The 16,460-nt window shown below is 42.9% G+C and overlaps 2 protein-coding genes across 3 annotated transcripts in view; both read right to left on the reverse strand.

Moving 5' to 3' along the window:
• Positions 1 to 12: 12 nt before the first annotated feature.
• LOC142381856 (leukocyte surface antigen CD53) lies at positions 13 to 6,677 on the reverse strand. Its single transcript, XM_075467123.1, has 8 exons — positions 6,498 to 6,677; positions 5,881 to 5,965; positions 4,918 to 5,106; positions 2,335 to 2,409; positions 2,139 to 2,243; positions 1,548 to 1,649; positions 1,383 to 1,466; positions 13 to 396 (listed from the first exon to the last, which is right to left on the reverse strand). Exons 2-8 carry the CDS (start codon positions 5,941 to 5,943, stop codon positions 325 to 327), a joined length of 690 nt encoding a protein of 229 aa, XP_075323238.1. The 5' UTR covers positions 5,944 to 5,965; positions 6,498 to 6,677; the 3' UTR covers positions 13 to 324.
• Positions 6,678 to 14,235: 7,558 nt separating this feature from the next.
• Positions 14,236 to 16,460, reverse strand: part of pnpla7b (patatin-like phospholipase domain containing 7b) — a 37,289-nt gene continuing 35,064 nt past the window's right edge. For both annotated transcript variants that reach the window (XM_075467124.1, XM_075467125.1), the window contains exon 36: positions 14,236 to 15,152. In XM_075467124.1, coding sequence (XP_075323239.1) covers positions 15,084 to 15,152 — 69 coding nt within the window. In that variant the 3' untranslated portion in view covers positions 14,236 to 15,083. The remainder of the gene's footprint in view (positions 15,153 to 16,460) is intronic.

Consider the following 16,460-nt stretch of genomic DNA (forward strand, 5'->3'; position numbering starts at 1 on the left):
AACGGCACACGGTTCATCCCACAAACATACTTTATTGGTTATTGGGTTAGTTTTCATTTTTGTGAAGCCGCTTATTTTACAGAGCGTTACTTTTCTGAAGGTTTATACCATGAAGACGACAAAAAAAACAAGCTATTTACAGAACTTTCTGTCGTGTAAAGTGGCAGAAGCCGCCACAAAGTGACTTTAACAACAGCTTACTATGATACTGTGACGTTTAAAAACTATTTCCTGATTCTGAGAACATTTTCTTCAGCCGGCATTGAGCTGTGCAAAGATCTCCATTCAAAATTTGATGACGAAACGTAAGATTGGCAGGAATGTCTATATCTTGTAGCCCAGTCCGGATCTGCTGATGTGGCAGAAGAGCGTCATGGCGAAGCACATCCCCAACACCTGCAAGCAAATGGCACAAAAACAGCAAATTAATCCCTTTTTGAAGTTGCTTTCAGTGGATGCATCTGCACAGATGTGCTGCTGTCAATCTATCGAAAGCTTTGGGAATTTGGGATTCCTGAAATCAGTATGCACTATGAATTAATCTACATGCTCATATTTCATTATAGCCTCAGCAAAATGGACAACGAGCGCAATGTTTTGCATTTAGTAACAAGTTCTGAGTAGGGCTGGACAACGATTAAAATGTTTAATCTAATTAATCGCATGATTTCCCTGATTAATCACGATTAATCGCAATTGTACGCAAAATCCAAAAGTAGCGTATAGCTTTTAGCATTTAGCTTTATTTTAAATGTGCTGCCATATGAATGAAAGTGCCATAACATTTGTTGTGCAAACACACTTTTAACATCAGCATCTTTCTGTAGTTTTTATGTAGAAGCCTCGCTCCACTGTCTGTTTCCTTGAATGACTTGCTGCTATCAGTTGTGTGTTTTGCCTTTAAGTGATATTTTAGACTGGAACTACTACGCTGAGAAGACAATTCAACTTGGCAGTGTTTACAGATGACTTTGGTTCTGTCGACTCCGCCGTCTGGAAGAACTTTAACATGAAAATGGCCGAGTAAAAGTTCCGTACCCTTCTCCATGTTTGGTGGATCCGCCGATTACTTTCTTTTCCTGTTCCGCAGCAGACTTTTACAAAATAAAAGCCTGTGAGCAACAGACTTTTACAAAATAAAATAAATAATAAAACCGCGATTAAATATTTGTCGGCGTTAAATAATTAATGCGTTAACACGATAATAACGAGTTAACTTGCCCAGCCCTTGTTCTGAGAAATAAATCTTCAGCTAAAGGTTTCTGTACATTCGTTCACTGGAAACCTGCCATCAAACCACATTGATGAGGATGCCGTTGGCCTGGGAACCGGAGAAATTTGCTGCCAGAGGCTAAGAAAAACGGTCTATTAAATGATTTTACCTCGACTATGCAGATAACGATGACGATGATCCCTGTAGTTAGGAAGTTCTCCTCAAACCATTCGTTCAGCTTCGTCAGACAGCCCTGCAAATAAAGCGTTGAGTTTAGTGCGATGATTAAAGTCCGACCTCTGACCTCTGACCCCCACCACGGATCGTTATTTACCGGCTTGTACGGCGGCTTTGGGATGTCACATTCCTTCTGGCAGCAGGATTTAGGCACCAGATCCCCCCAGTCTGAGGAATTATTGATTCCACAGCACTCAAACTGAAGCAAACCGTTCAGGGAAAGAGGGAGAAATGTGTTACATGTGGAACATTTGTGTGAAGCTCTGCACTGGAAAAAATGCCCCTCCAAAATAAGTAAAAACAACAACAAATACGAGACGTTTTTACTTGAAATTAGCAAAAAAATCTGCCAATGGAACTAGTGAAAATCGGCTTGTCAAGATTTCTTGAAATAAGATGTGATATTTAGGACTTTTGAGATAAAAGTGATCTTGAAATTAGCTTAAAAACCTCTTCAAATGTAAAAAAAAAAGCTTGTTTCATGTGAAATATGACTCAAAACAAGATGTTTTCAAGACTTTTTCACTTAACAAGATATTCCAGATGTATTGTATTAAAACAAGTCCCTATATCTGGCTGAAATAGTACTTGTTAGGCAGTTGTGTCTTATATCAAGTGTAATGAGATACTCAATGAGACAAATATACTTGGTAAGATTGAGATTTTTTTCCAGTGTGAGAAGTCTTACTGTTTTCTGAACCGTATCCCAGTCACCCAGGCCAGTTGAGTTTTCACTGCTCGCTTTCACTGCCTTCATACCCTTATTCAGATCCTTTGTTATCATGTCAGAAATCTAAAGAGCGAGGTGAGAATAGCAGGTTATGCTTTAATGCGTGTGTAATGAACAAAGCAAACACAGTGGATACTGACAGGTGTAACCGTACCTGTCGCTCATACATGAGCAGAAGGCAAGCAGCACTCAGCTCCACCAGCATCAGAAGGAAGAGCACCAGGAAGAACTGTCAACACACGTTATCAAAGTTTTACAATTACAATATAAAGTGGCATTCACTCACGTCTGCTTCCTGATACTAAAAATAACACCGTATTTACCGGCTGAGCTCAGGGAACTTGTTGTTGTCTCTAAACGGTACAAAAAACGAGAAGTCAAGCAACCAAACAGCCTGAAATGTTCATTTCCTGCTGTATTAACTGAAAACTGGTCATTTTTCAAGAGAATTCACCAGTCTTAGAGAACAATATGGCACTTGTATGGACTTTTATCCTTTGGTGGGGTGTATGTGCTCTTTTTCAGTACATACTTCTGTTTTTACTTCATTATTTAGCATTAGCTTGTGAGCTAACACACTGAGCTACCTTTAGTTTGTTGTGAAGTTGAATTTTAGCAGGTCGTTGAGCATGTTTAGCAACAGTCTGCTGCTGAAAAGTAAGAAGTTAGAGACAACCAAACGTTCAGAATCAAAATGTCACCGTACAAATAACCTGTATCTGTTATGTCAGTGTTTCCCACACAGTCACACAGGCTAACATTAGCTTGTTCAGGCTAACATAGTAAAAGCTTATAACTTGAAATCAATCAACCGGCCTTTTCTTTAAACATATTCTAAAGTACATTCACATCTTTAATATGTCCGTCAGTAAGATTAAGCAACAGATTCTAATCTCAGAAACAGTTTCTGTTAAATTGGTTAAGTTCCCTAAAGCTGTTCCTGATTCAACACTTTCACAGGAAAAGGTCAGAATCTGAACAAATGATGGCCTCTGAAAAAGGGGCCACAGGCATAACTGAGACAGCAAAGAGTGTTTGACCCAAAACGTCCCAAATTAGACCCAAATGTTTCTGCTATCTGGGAAAAACCCTCCGAGTTGCTTGTGTTTCTACCTCCATTTCACTATTCAAAAGGATCGGAAGCTTTTTCTAGGGTTGATTTCACCCTAATGCAACATGATACTTCTTTATCATCATATTTAAACCCCGCAGATGTGCTGAGAGTGCCCTCATGAGATGCCTTCCTGCACCCCCAAAGGCAATGTATAGAATAGAATTTAACTTCTAGCCTTCTGTGATCCAGCTATCCATTTTCCAAACCCACTCCATCCTATTCATGGTTACAGGTGGGCAGTGGCGTGCACAGGGGGACGGGGGGGCCCAATTGTTGAAAAAAGGCACACTAAAGCGCCCTCTAGGGGTCCAAAACGCGTGCTAAAGCGCCCTCTAGGGGGCCAAAACGCCTGCTAAAGTGCCCTCAAGTGTCCTCTCGGGAGCCAAAACGCCTGCTAAAGTGCCCTCAAGTGTCCTCTCGGGAGCCAAAACGCCTGCTAAAGTACCCTCAAGTGCCGTCGGGGGCCAAAACGCCTGCTAAAGTGCCCTCAAGTGTCCTCTCGGGAGCCAAAACGCCTGCTAAAGTGCCCTCAAGTGTCCTCTCGGGAGCCAAAACGCCTGCTAAAGTGCCCTCAAGTGCCCTCTCGGGGGTCAAAACGCCTGCTAAAGTGCCCTCAAGTGCCCTCTCGGGAGCCAAAACGCCTGCTAAAGTGCCCTCAAGTGTCCTCTCTGGGGCCAAATTGCATGCTAAAGTGCCCTCAAGTGACCTCTCGGGGGCCAAATCGCATGCTAAAGTGCCCTCAAGTGACCTCTCGGGGGCCAAATCGCATGCTAAAGTGCCCTCAAGTGACCTCTCGGGGGCCAAATCGCGTGCTAAAGTGCCCTCAAGTGCCCTCTCGGGGACCAAAACGCGTGCTAAAGTGCCCTCAAGTGTCCTCTCGGGGGCCAAATCGCGTGCTAAAGTGCCCTCAAGTGCCCTCTCGGGAGCCGAAACGCCTGCTAAAGTGCCCTCAAGTGACCTCTCGGGGGCCAAATCGCATGCTAAAGTGCCCTCAAGTGCCCTCTCGGGAGCCGAAACGCCTGCTAAAGTGCCCTCAAGTGACCTCTCGGGGGCCAAATCGCATGCTAAAGTGCCCTCAAGTGACCTCTCGGGGGCCAAATCGCATTCTAAAGTGCCCTCAAGTGCCCTCTCGGGGGCCAAATCGCGTGCTAAAGTGCCCTCAAGTGCCCTCTCGGGGGCCAAATCGCGTGCTAAAGTGCCCTCAAGTGCCCTCTCGGGGGCCAAAACGCGTGCTAAAGTGCCCTCAAGTGCCCTCTCGGGGGCCAAATCGCATGCTAAAGTGCCCTCAAGTGACCTCTCGGGGGCCAATACGCGTGCTAAAGTGCCCTCAAGTGCCCTCTCGGGGGCCAAATCGCATTCTAAAGTGCCTTCTTGGGAGCCAAAACATTCATTAAAGTGTCGTTTTGGGAGCCAAAATGTGTGCTAAAGTGCCCTCTACAGTGGTGAGTTCAGGTGAAATAAGTGCCCTTTTTTTTTCTTTCCGCCCCTGCCCTTCAAAAGGTCTGTGCACACCACTGCAGGTGGGTTCACCAGGGTGCACCAGGGTACACCCTGGACGGGTCACTAATGCCTCACAGATCCAACAGAGAGAGGTTAAACTGGTTAAACTGGTGTGCGTGTTACCGTGAGGAGGAGGCAGCGGTTCTCCTTCAGAGCTCCCAGGAAGCCCAGGAAGGACACGCAGGTGATGACGATGCCGCAGATCAGAAGCAGTTTGGGGATGTTTAAGGAGGCCAGGGAGGGGGTGAGGGAGGTCAAGTTGAAGTTTATGATCATGTACACACCCAAGCTCAGAACCGCCACCCCACATATCTGACGGGAGAGAAGAGACAACGTTCACCTCACAGAGCTGATTACACACATTAAGACCGCCTGAAGATAAAGCATTTGAATGTCCGGTTCCATGATTCTTGATCCCCTTTTTACTGTGTATTTCATCAGATTGTGAAATATGATCCTTTCATTCTGTTGATTTATTAAGCAGCTGCAGATATTAAAGCAAAATATGAGTAAATATGATGCTGAGTTGCTGCTGTTCAACCATCTATGTTTAAAGGCTGCAGCATTTTCCCCATCGGGCCTTTACACTGGAAAAAATACCAAGTATACCAAGTCTATTTTTCTCACTGAGTATCTCATTACACTTAATATAAGACACAACTGCCTAACAAGTACTAATTCAGCCAGATATAGGGACTTGTTTGAAGACGATACATCTGGAATATCTTGTTAAGTGAAAAAGTCTTGAAAACAAATTGTTTTAAGTCACATTTCATATGAAACAAGCTTTTTTTTTTCATTTGAGGTTTTTAAGCTAATTTCAAGATCACTTTTATCTCAAAAGTCCTAAATATCACATCTTATTTCAAGAAATCTTGACAAGCCGATTTTCACTAGTTCCATTGGCAGATTTTTTTGCTTATTTCAAGCAAAAACGTCTGAAGGGGCATTTTTTCCAGTGTATTCTGACCTTTGGATGCATTTAAGACTTTTTCCTCCCCTCCACCTGTTGGTGTTTATGTGTGACAGCATGTGCATGAACTGGCATTTATCAGAAGATTTCTGAGATGATTGAGACATACGTACGAAACACAGGAAGTTGGCGGCACACATCGTGTACTTTAAACACTTGAGGCAGCCTTGAGCCATGGTGTAGCGATGCTGGTCAGACCTGCAATGGAAAAAACATGCCGACATTTTCACTTAGTCATCATTTATTATTTATTTACGATTCGCATCGTTATTTCTTTTGTTTCTGTTGAGCTTTCGTCAGTTTAAAGTCTGACAAAATGTCGCTGCTGTGACATCAGCGCTCACTTCCTGTGCTCGGTCCCTGTTGACAACCAAAATCTGATTAGTTTCTCTTAATTTAAGAGAAACTAAAGTATCACTGGAGACATGAAGAGTCATAGTTTACGACGGTTTTGCCGGTTACATCACTGGGAATTGATTTATTGTGAAAATACTACGTTTTTCCCCCCAAAAGATGACGTAAATGTCTGATTTTAAAAGAAAAACGTCATTAAAAGTTCTCGTATTAAATCCGTATCTGCTGTAAAAATGGCTTCTAAAGCCAGCTGTTAAAGAACTGTTTATAACTTTTGATCATCAGTCAGTGAAACATGATGTTAAAGACATTGTTAAGTGTTGGAATTGTCACACAAACACGGGATAAAAGCTAAGAAATAAAGGTTTTCTCTCACCTGTTGGGTAGAATTAGTATCCTCTTATCTCCGTCTTCAAGCTTGTGTTAAAACGAAGGTCGCTGCTTTTCACACTTCCCCTTCTAACTGCATTCTGTAGCGGGCAAGATGGCTGGTGGGGCTTTCAACAGTTTCAGCCGCTCACACTTCCTCTTTCAAAACATTCGCACAATGGAAAACCCGATGACTGTTTGGGTGCAGAGGGGAGCGGTGCATGTCTGTGACACCACGCTTATTCTTAGACATGGTGAACATGTTTGTCAGATGATAAGATTTTGTTTGTGGGAGAGAGGGTGAGGAAAATAGCCCCCCAAAGGGGCAAAAAATGCCTTTTCACCCTTCATTTGTTCAGTTGTAAGCTGTGAGAACACGGCTGTGATGTATTAAACAGTTATATTGAGATGACATTATGATGACTGAGTGTTTAACAGAGTTGAGCTGAGGGTGGGTGTTGGGTTATGATATGATAGGTGGCGCTGTACCCATTCCAGCTGTTGCTAATAGAGCCACTTCCTGTTGACCTCTTCACCACCAACAACAACAACAAACTCAGGCATTGGAGAAAGATGGAGAACGCAGAGCCAGATGAAGCTACGTCCCTCTACATTTGGTCTGTGATGAGCTGCTTGTTGCACAAACTCGATGCCCAACGGAGCATTCTCCATCGCGTTGTTTGTTTCTTTCTGACGGCGACAACAACAGGAATATCGTCTCCTTTGACTTCCGGGTCACGACCCCGGGAAAACATCTGGAGCATGCGCAGAAGGCAAAGCCTGTGGCTGTGTTCGAAACCGCCTACTACTCCCACTACTCCTACTAACTGTAACTTTTTTTAAGTTCCCGGATGCATACTAGATTCTCTGAAATGTTGGGTATGCATCATGAGGTTACTACTCATACTCAAACTACCCAAGATGCAACGCAAAGTGATGTCGCCGATCGTCATTTCCTGTCAAAACGGCAGTTTCAAGCTAGCTACAACGAGGGTAGGTTCACTTCCTGTTTTCAAAACAAAAGCACCAATTGTATGGTAATGGCTTTCCCTATGATAAAAGGCAACGGGTATTTTATTTTGTGAAAATAACCAGAAGTGCGTTGCTCACTGCGGCTAGCTTTAGTAGCGCCGAATTCGTGGGAACAAAATTGTAAACAGCCGGTATTTTGTCAGATTTTCAACACGTTGGGGATCTAAACGACTACTTTCTCACCTGAAAATGTTTCAAATGTTGCTAAAGTTTACAGAGTTTAGAGCTTAAGCGAAATCAGCTTCAGGCCGGCTGATTTCGGCTCGGGCAGGAGCGAAATGCATTGTGGGTAAACGCTCTGCATACTGTCTGATCGATGAGTATGCAGTTTGCAAGAATGTAGTATGTGGTAGGCGGTTTTGGTTTAGTCTAATTCACCACGTGCTTCAGCGTCTACAAGCAGGTTTAGAGTGACTTTCAACCCAGTTATCTCGGGGTCTTAATCCGATCCGATCCAGTTCTTAGTCAGATTAAGGTGTCTACATGCACTTAATAACTCAGTCTGATTGTAATTTAGCCAATAATCCGATCCTTTCAGTGCCATGTAACCCCACTTTCCGTCTCGGTAAAAATAGTCGTTATATAAGTGGGAGATGCGTTTAGAGTCGCTGTTAAAAAGCATAAATCACATGGGTGCGTGTAGGTGTAAGAACATGTGGCTGAGATGCTGCATGAGTGTGATTTACATGCTGATGACAGGAAAGCCCCCCAAACCCCCTCAACACCTCCAGCCCTGCTCCACGCATCACGGGGTGGGGGAACCACACGATCTGTTCCTGTTTGCTGCATCTCACAGAAATCAAAACCAAAAGTCAGATCACTGGATCGATCACACCCAAGAACAGATTTCCCCTCATCTCATCTGCATCCATTCCTTTTCTTTTCAAATCAGATTTATTTGTAGCACATTTCCTGTACAAAACAATTCAAAGTGCTTCACATAAAATAAAAACATTCCAGCAGGGAGTGTAAGAAGCATTAAAAACACATGAAAGAATATAAAGAGAAACAAATAAAATAATTTAAATGATTAAAAACAAGCAACAGTCCAGATAAGTTCAAAGATATCGTGCAGATTTCATGCACAGACACATGAGAACAGAAATGTCTTTAACCTGGATGTAAAAATGTCTCCATTTGGTGAAAGTTTAATCTCCACTGGCAGTTTGTTCCACTTGTTTGCAGCATAACAGCTAAATGCTGCTTCTCCATGTTTAGTCTGGACTCTGGACTGCACCAGCTGACCTGAGTCCTTGGATCTAAGAGCTCTGCTGGGTTTATATTCTCTGAACAAATCACAGATTGTAAACCATCAGCAGGCTTTTAAAGTCTATTCTGTGACTGACTGGAAGCCAGAGTAAAGATTTTAAAGATTTTTGGGAAGTCCAGTTAAAAGAGCGAATATCTGACCCAAAGGGAGCATATACAAGTTAAACAGAAGAGGTCCAAGAATTGACCCCTGGGGGACTCCACAAGTTTTCAACATGTTTTCACTGTGAATCCGTTTGAAAAACAGAAAGAGAGAACCAGACTGAACCAAAGAGTGGCAGTTACATCCAACTCCAAAAGAGTTGCTGGATTTGAAGTAAGGTCATCAATGGAGCACATGTCACTCAGATGAGCAGACTGAGGCGTGAAAAAACATGCACCAGTGACTTTTCCTGCTGACTGAGCACGAGTTGAAGTGTGACCTGAACCACACCCTCATCTGTGAAAAGTTCAGCAACCTGCAGATATAAGCTGTAAGCGGTGTGACAAAAGGAGCGCTCTGCTGACACACAGCCCTGCGTGGGGCTGCTTTCATGCTCTGGACCTGCTTCAGATAGATCGATAGATAAATACTTTAATCATCCCAATTTGGGAAATTATTGTGTTGCAACAGCGTACAGAAAAACAAGCAAATAGAATAGAATAAAAATAGATAAAATAAAAAATGCTACAGTTTGACCTTTCAGATCTCACCTCTATAATAAGAAAAGTTAAAAAAGAGAGAGAAGATTGTGTCTGATGTCGGTGGCTTTTAATAGATGTTGAACTGTGGCTTCAGTGTTCAGCTGAAGAAGTTTATCTAAAGAATCTGTGTTGCTCTAGCCTAGCAAGCCAGACCCGTACAGCAAAAAGCTGTACAGGGGTCTAGTGACGCTGGATAGCAGTGTGGGCGGGATAAACGGCTGTCTGTCAAGTTCAACGCCACGCAATAGGATGGCCAAACAACCAATCAGAGCGATGAAGAAGTTTTACGTAGTCAACGCGACGGAATGTACATCGTGGTTTGTAGTCTATGGCCTGAAAAGCTGATTTCTCTTAAGCTCTAAATTCTGTAAACTTTAGCAACATTTGAAACATTTTCACGCTAGAAAGTAGTCGTTTAGACCCCCAAGGTGTTGAAAATCTGACAAAATACCGGCTATTTACAATTTTGTTCCCACGAATTCGGCGCTACTAAAGCTAGCCGCAGTGAGTAACGCACTTCCGGTTTTACCGTTTTGACTGCTCTCGTCCCGTTAACGGAATTTGACCGTTCAAATGCCTTACCGGAGAGTTTTGTCAGCTCTGAGGCTACGTGCCCACGACAACGCTCTGAAGCATAAACGCAGATGTCCGTTTTTTTCTCCACAATTTATCTGCGTTCACACGAGCGTTTTGGGGTTGGATATCTGTCCATCCATGGGAACAGGGAAAACGTATAAAACTCATAAAACTGGCAGTTTGCAGATGTAGTATGCAAGTTATCCCACCATTCGGAGCTTCTCCCTGGCCTCGTCCACACTCGTCTCTCACTTCGTCGGGTCTCCTCTGGTGCGTTAATAATGTCCAATATACGCTGGTATCGTCTCATATGATGTAAATGACTCTCGGTCAAGAGTCTCGCCATTTGTTGGCATGATTCATTCATGGTATTTAACGCGGCTACTGCTAAACGTTCATCCATATTGTTCTCATATACCAGGCTCAAATTTGCCGCAAGAACGTCAGTTGGCTGCTTCCAGATGCGCGTGCAGAAAGAAACGTGTGCAAAAAACGCAGTTCTGCGTTTTGAACTGTTCATACGGCGATGAGAGGTTGGATCGTTTTCAAGATCTCCACTCTGGAGGGCGTTTGCGTTTTCTCCGTTTTGAACTCCTAAAAACGTCGTCGCCGTGTGAGAGATAGGCACATCTGTCGAAATGTTCTGCGTTTATCTGTCGTTATCGTTGTCGTGGGCACGTAGCCTGAGACGAAGATCGGCCCGCCGTCTTCGGTACATCTTGCTCGCAATCGACTGGGGATCGCACAACCACCAGCGGGTTGTGGAGACCCATGCGTCGTCCCACCAACGGAGCTAGCTGGTAAATTAAACTTTTACCTACCCGGTGGGCAAAACTCCAAAAACATCCTTTTTTTAAAAAAAAAAAACTTAAGTGCAGTTATCTGTTCGTCTCGCAAAGAAAACTGTATATCTAAATTTTCTAGAGTCGCTGCCAAAGCCAACTCGAAAGACTGTTCGCTGGGTGCAGCCATTGTTTACCTCTCTCTGGAACTTTTCTTGTTTTTTTTTTGTTTTTTTTTACCTCTCTCTGGAACTACACACTGAAACGTCGCACCTCTGTCGTCACTAGGTAGCCCGGCCTCCGACAGCACTCCTCACGATTTGATTGGCTCGATTAAGTTTTTATTTGGAACCTCGCAAAACGACCACAAGTGACTAGACTGGCCCCGGAGCAAATTCCATTTGCGGCCGCTAGGGGCGTCTAGATTTCTAGGCTAGTGTTGCTCAGTATGTGTGCTGTTTGCTTTCAGGATCACTACAAGAGATGAGACGGAGCTGAGAAGCACGTGTTGGTGCTGCCCATGTTTCTGAAAGAGAGTTCATCCTTAAAAGGACTTTTCTTAAAACCTTGTTCTCATCTTTGGGCTGTAACAAACGTTTCTGTTATTGCAGAACACTTGATGTGATCTCAGACGTGTAGGAATGACACAATATCCTCATTTCTTTCTAAGATGAAACATACGTATGTTTTTTGCTCAGGTCACATTAACTTAATTTAATCCACTTTGTTTAGAACAAAACAAAGTGGAGAAATCATCAGCTGCTGCTCGTTATCTGAAAGTCTTCTACGTTCCAGCAGCACGTATTCTGAGCAGGGAGTTTGTTGAATGAAGAGTTGTTTGTTCACTCAGGTTTAACACAGTCTGACTCTGCACACCTCAGACTTCCAGCGCAGCTCAGAGTCCCGTCGTCTCCGGAAATACCGATGATTCTGCAGTTTTTCAGAGTTGCGCTGGAGTCTAAGTACAGGCTGGTTGGCTGCTTTCTGATAGAGCTTGACAACAAACCCAAATTAAAGAGATTACGGCAGATTTAGGAGAACCTTAAAATAAGATCTACAAGATTTCTGTCCTGGGAGATGAGGTGGTGTGGTGGAAGATCACAGGTACCTGAAACTTCACCCGACAAGAGGCGAGACTGAAAAAGTAACACTGAGGCCGTCTACAAGGTACAGGGCAGACCTTCAATGTTTTGCACCAAGAAGATCGCTGCAAAAGGCCAGAGCCATTATAACAAAAGGTTCAGAATAAATTACCAATGATTGATTATTAGGGCTGGGCGAGTTAACTCGTTATTATCGCATTAACTCGTTAATTATTTAACGCCGACAAATATTTTATCGCGCATTAACGCAGGTTTTATTATTTATTTTATTTTGTAAAAGTCCGTTGCTCACAGGCTTTTATTTTGTAAAAGTCTGTTGCTGTCTGCTGTGGAACAGGAAAAGAAAGTAATCGGCGGATCCACCAAACATGGAGAAGGGTACGGAACTTTTACTCGACCATTTTCATGTTAAAGTTCTTCCAGACGGCGGAGTCGACAGAACCAAAGTCATCTGTAAACACTGCCAAGTTGAATTGTCTTCTCAGCGTAGTAGTTCCAGTCTAAAATATCACTTAAAGGCAAAACACACAACTGATAGCAGCAAGTCATTCAAGGAAACAGACAGTGGAGCGAGGCTTCTACATAAAAACTACAGAAAGATGCTGATGTTAAAAGTGTGTTTGCACAACAAATGTTATGGCACTTTCATTCATATGGCAGCACATTTAAAATAAAACTAAATGCTAAAAGCTATACGCTACTTTTGAATTCATTTTTGGATTTTGCGTACAAATGCGATTAATCACGATTAATCAGGGAAATCATGCGATTAATTGCGATTAATCAGGGAAATCATGCGATTAAAATTTTTTATTGTTGCCCAGCCCTATTGATTATTACTAACTAATGAAAAAACTGCAACATTAGAGTTTCCCCTCGGAATTGATGAAGTCATTTTTCTTTCTTGTGGATGTCTCAGGGAGTCCCTTCTGTCCACAGCCTGTGCAGCCGGTCCTCTGCCGTCAGATGCAACATTCGATTAAATCCTTTTCATTTCGAGTCTCTGAGCCCATAGGTTAAAAAAGAACAGACGCACTGAGGTCCAACTGTGGAACAACTGGCAGTTTTATTTTCAACAAGATAACACAGTTACACCACATTTTCGACTCTTCTGGCCTCATCCGTGCAGCTTTGCAAAAACAGTTCAAACACGTCGACAGAAAACACTGAACGTATTGATCAGTGCGCGACTCACACGACATTCATGGTCGAACACTGTAAATCACTTCACATCATTCTGTGGAGGGATGATTCAAAACCAATAACTTCAGAGTCTGCAGACACCAAACCGTTAATACTGAATTAATACAGAAACATGAGGAAGCTTATCAGCATTACTTTGGTTATTTGTCCTCCGGTCATAAAAACAGCGACTGAATAAAATGCTCCACAGTGATTAGGTAACACAGGAGGTAACAATGAACATGTTGCATTGCTCTTATTTTTGGTAGAAAATGATCATCATGACGTGATCACATCTAATCTCATCTCAGTGGCTGAACCTAAAAGGAGGGCAGCTGACTAACCTGGTTTAATAACCGTACTGACACCACACAGGAAATGGTCCTGCACATCCGCTGAGTTTTTCAGAACCTTAAAATAATCCCTAAAATAAGCTGCAACTTCAGAGAAATGTCACCGACATTTAACACTTTTTATTTTTGACTGCAAGTTCCTTTCGCATGCAGACTTTGTTCTGCAATGTTTTCTACAGGATGTGACACACATTAAAGGGATAGTTCGCCTCTTCTGACATGAAGCTGTATGACATCCCATATCAGCAACATCATTTATGAACATCTTCTTACCCACTGCTGCGTCCTGTGAGCAGAGTTCCAGCCTCGTTTTGGTGTTGATGAAGGTAGTCCGGCTAGTTGGCTGGGGTTTAAAAAATAAAAGCGTTTTGCTTCTCAAAACAATATGCGTTCAACAGAGTAATACATTTGCATCACAAAATCGTTCTCCAGGAAAAAGTCAGACCTCACAATCGCTTGGCCCTATTTTCTCTCCCTTTGTATCACTGCCTGCTGTGCAGACCGAAGTGCAGACCGAAGTGCAGACCGAGCAGCAAACACCGTAACAGGCGCGGCTGTCGGCAGGCAGCAGCAGGCAGTGATACGAAGGGAGAGAAAATAGGGCCAAGCGATTGTGAGGTCTGACTTTTTCCTGGAGAACCATTTTGTGATGCAAATGTATTACTCTGTTGAACGCATATTGTTTTGAGAAGCAAAACGCTTTATTTTTTAAACCCCAGCCAACTAGCCGGACTACCTTCATCAACACCAAAACGAGGCTGGAACTCTGCTCACAGGACGCAGCAGGGGGTAAGAAGATGTTCATAAATGATGTTTCTGATATGGGATGTCATACAGCTTCATGTCAAAAGAAGCGAACTGTCCCTTTAAAGTTGCGTTAGTTTGCGTTTGCAGACTGAATAGTTTTTCACTTTGAAAAAGAGCCGACAGGAGAAATCCCTTCATCACTGTACCTGAAGTGCTCCTTCAGGACATCAAATGGAATTACTTTTTTTAGCTTACATGTTTACATTTTGGCAAAGCTTTATACGATCATATAAATCTGAACTTTATGCGTCAGGAGTCGCCCTGCACAGAGCTGCTCTGCATACACTGAAATATGACACTGAAACTCTGTAGTGCATGTTGTTCTGTCCATTTTGGACATTTTGCTAGTTTATACTCACTGTTTTCTTTCAAACTACCCTTCATTTAATTTAATATGTGAAACAAGCGAAAGAAAAAAGAAACAAAGCTCTCTGCTGGTCCCCTGACTTCCCACAGAGAAGTTAACTGATCATTTCAAACTTCTATGGATGCTTTCAGACGGCGGTTCGGTTGGAGCTCCACGCTGCCAGCTCAGCGGCGTCATGGCAACAGAAACCAATCAGACGCAGGATGTCTTTAGCGTCGCAGAACAGATTGATCAGTGTAGAAAAACATCATGGAAGCAGCATGAGCTCCCAAGTCTGAGATCATAAACAATATTCAGAATATTATTTCCTGTTTAATGAAACTACACGATGGTCTGAAAGCAGCTGAAGTCACTGAGTCCTTTAGTTCTGCTGAGGTCTGCGTGCTACCTGCTGCTCATCGGATCTGAGCAAACGCTGCACTGTGGGAGCTGATGATGTCACAGACGAGTCTTTTGTGAAGAAGCGTCCTTTGGTCGGCGTCGAACCCCAACTGGAACTTCCTCGTCCTGTTTAAAGAAGATGTTTATCACCATTTTTTTTATAAAACTCAGGATGAAACGGCACTTTCAGAGACACTGGCTCTGTTATAACAAGGGCTGGGCAACGATTAAAATGTTTAATCTAATTAATCGCATGATTTCCCTGATTAATCACGATTAATCGCATTTGTATGCAAAATCCAAAAATGAATCCAAAAGTAGCGTATAGCTTTTAGCATTTAGCTTTATTTTAAATGTGCTGCCATATGAATGAAAGTGCCATAACATTTGTTGTGCAAACACACTTTTAACATCAGCATCTTTCTGTAGTTTTTATGTAGAAGCCTCGCTCCACTGTCTGTTTCCTTGAATGACTTGCTGCTATCAGTTGTGTGTTTTGCCTTTAAGTGATATTTTAGACTGGAACTACTACGCTGAGAAGACAATTCAACTTGGCAGTGTTTACAGATGACTTTGGTTCTGTCGACTCCGCCGTCTGGAAGAACTTTAACATGAAAATGGCCGAGTAAAAGTTCCGTACCCTTCTCCATGGCTGTGTTCGAAACTGCATACTACATACTCATCGATCAGACAGTATGCAGAGCATTTACCCACAATGCATTTCGCTCCTGCCCGAGCCCAAATCAGCCGGCCTGAAGCTGATTTCTCTTAAGCTCTAAACTCTGTAAACTTTAGCAACATTTGAAACATTTTCAGGAGAGAAAGTAGTCGTTTAGATCCCCAACGTGTTGAAAACCTGACAAAATACCGGCTGTTTACAATTTTGTTCCCACGAATTCGGCGCTGCTAAAGCTAGCCGCAGTGAGCAACGCACTTCCGGTTATTTTCACAAAATAAAATACCCGTTGCCTTTTATCATAGGGAAAGCCATTACCATACAATTGGTGCTTTTGTTTTGAAAACAGGAAGTGAACCTACCCTCGTTGTAGCTAGCTTGAAACTGCCGTTTTGACAGGAAATGACGATCGGCGACGTCACGTTACGTTGCATCTTGGGTAGTTTGAGTATGAGTAGTAACCTCATGACGCATACCCAACATTTCGGAGAATCTAGTATGCATCCGGGAACTGCCTGCTTACTCAAATTGCATACTCAAAAACTCAAAACTCAAAAAGTTAGTCGGAGTAGTAGGAGAAGTAGGAGAAATATGTGGTTTCGAACACAGCCCATGTTTGGTGGATCCGCCGATTACTTTCTTTTCCGGTTCCGCAGCAGACAGCAACACACTTTTACAATAAAAGTATTTATTAGCGTTAAATAATTAACGAGTTAACACGCCCAGCCCTAGTTATAATGTTTGAAAATGAAGTGATA

This window comes from Odontesthes bonariensis, chromosome 6, assembly GCF_027942865.1.
Source record: "Odontesthes bonariensis isolate fOdoBon6 chromosome 6, fOdoBon6.hap1, whole genome shotgun sequence".
NCBI classification, from domain to species: Eukaryota; Metazoa; Chordata; class Actinopteri; order Atheriniformes; family Atherinopsidae; genus Odontesthes; species Odontesthes bonariensis.

Bases quoted from the DNA above. Each gene is read 5' to 3' on its own strand.
- LOC142381856 (XM_075467123.1), bottom strand. From the start codon at position 5,943: ATGGCTCAAGGCTGCCTCAAGTGTTTAAAGTACACGATGTGTGCCGCC. The intron at 1,650-2,138 runs GTAAGACTTCTC...GGTTTGCTTCAG, and splicing joins GGGATACGGTTCAGAAAACA to TTTGAGTGCTGTGGAATCAA. The intron at 1,467-1,547 runs GTAAATAACGAT...CTTTATTTGCAG, and splicing joins CAAAGCCGCCGTACAAGCCG to GGCTGTCTGACGAAGCTGAA.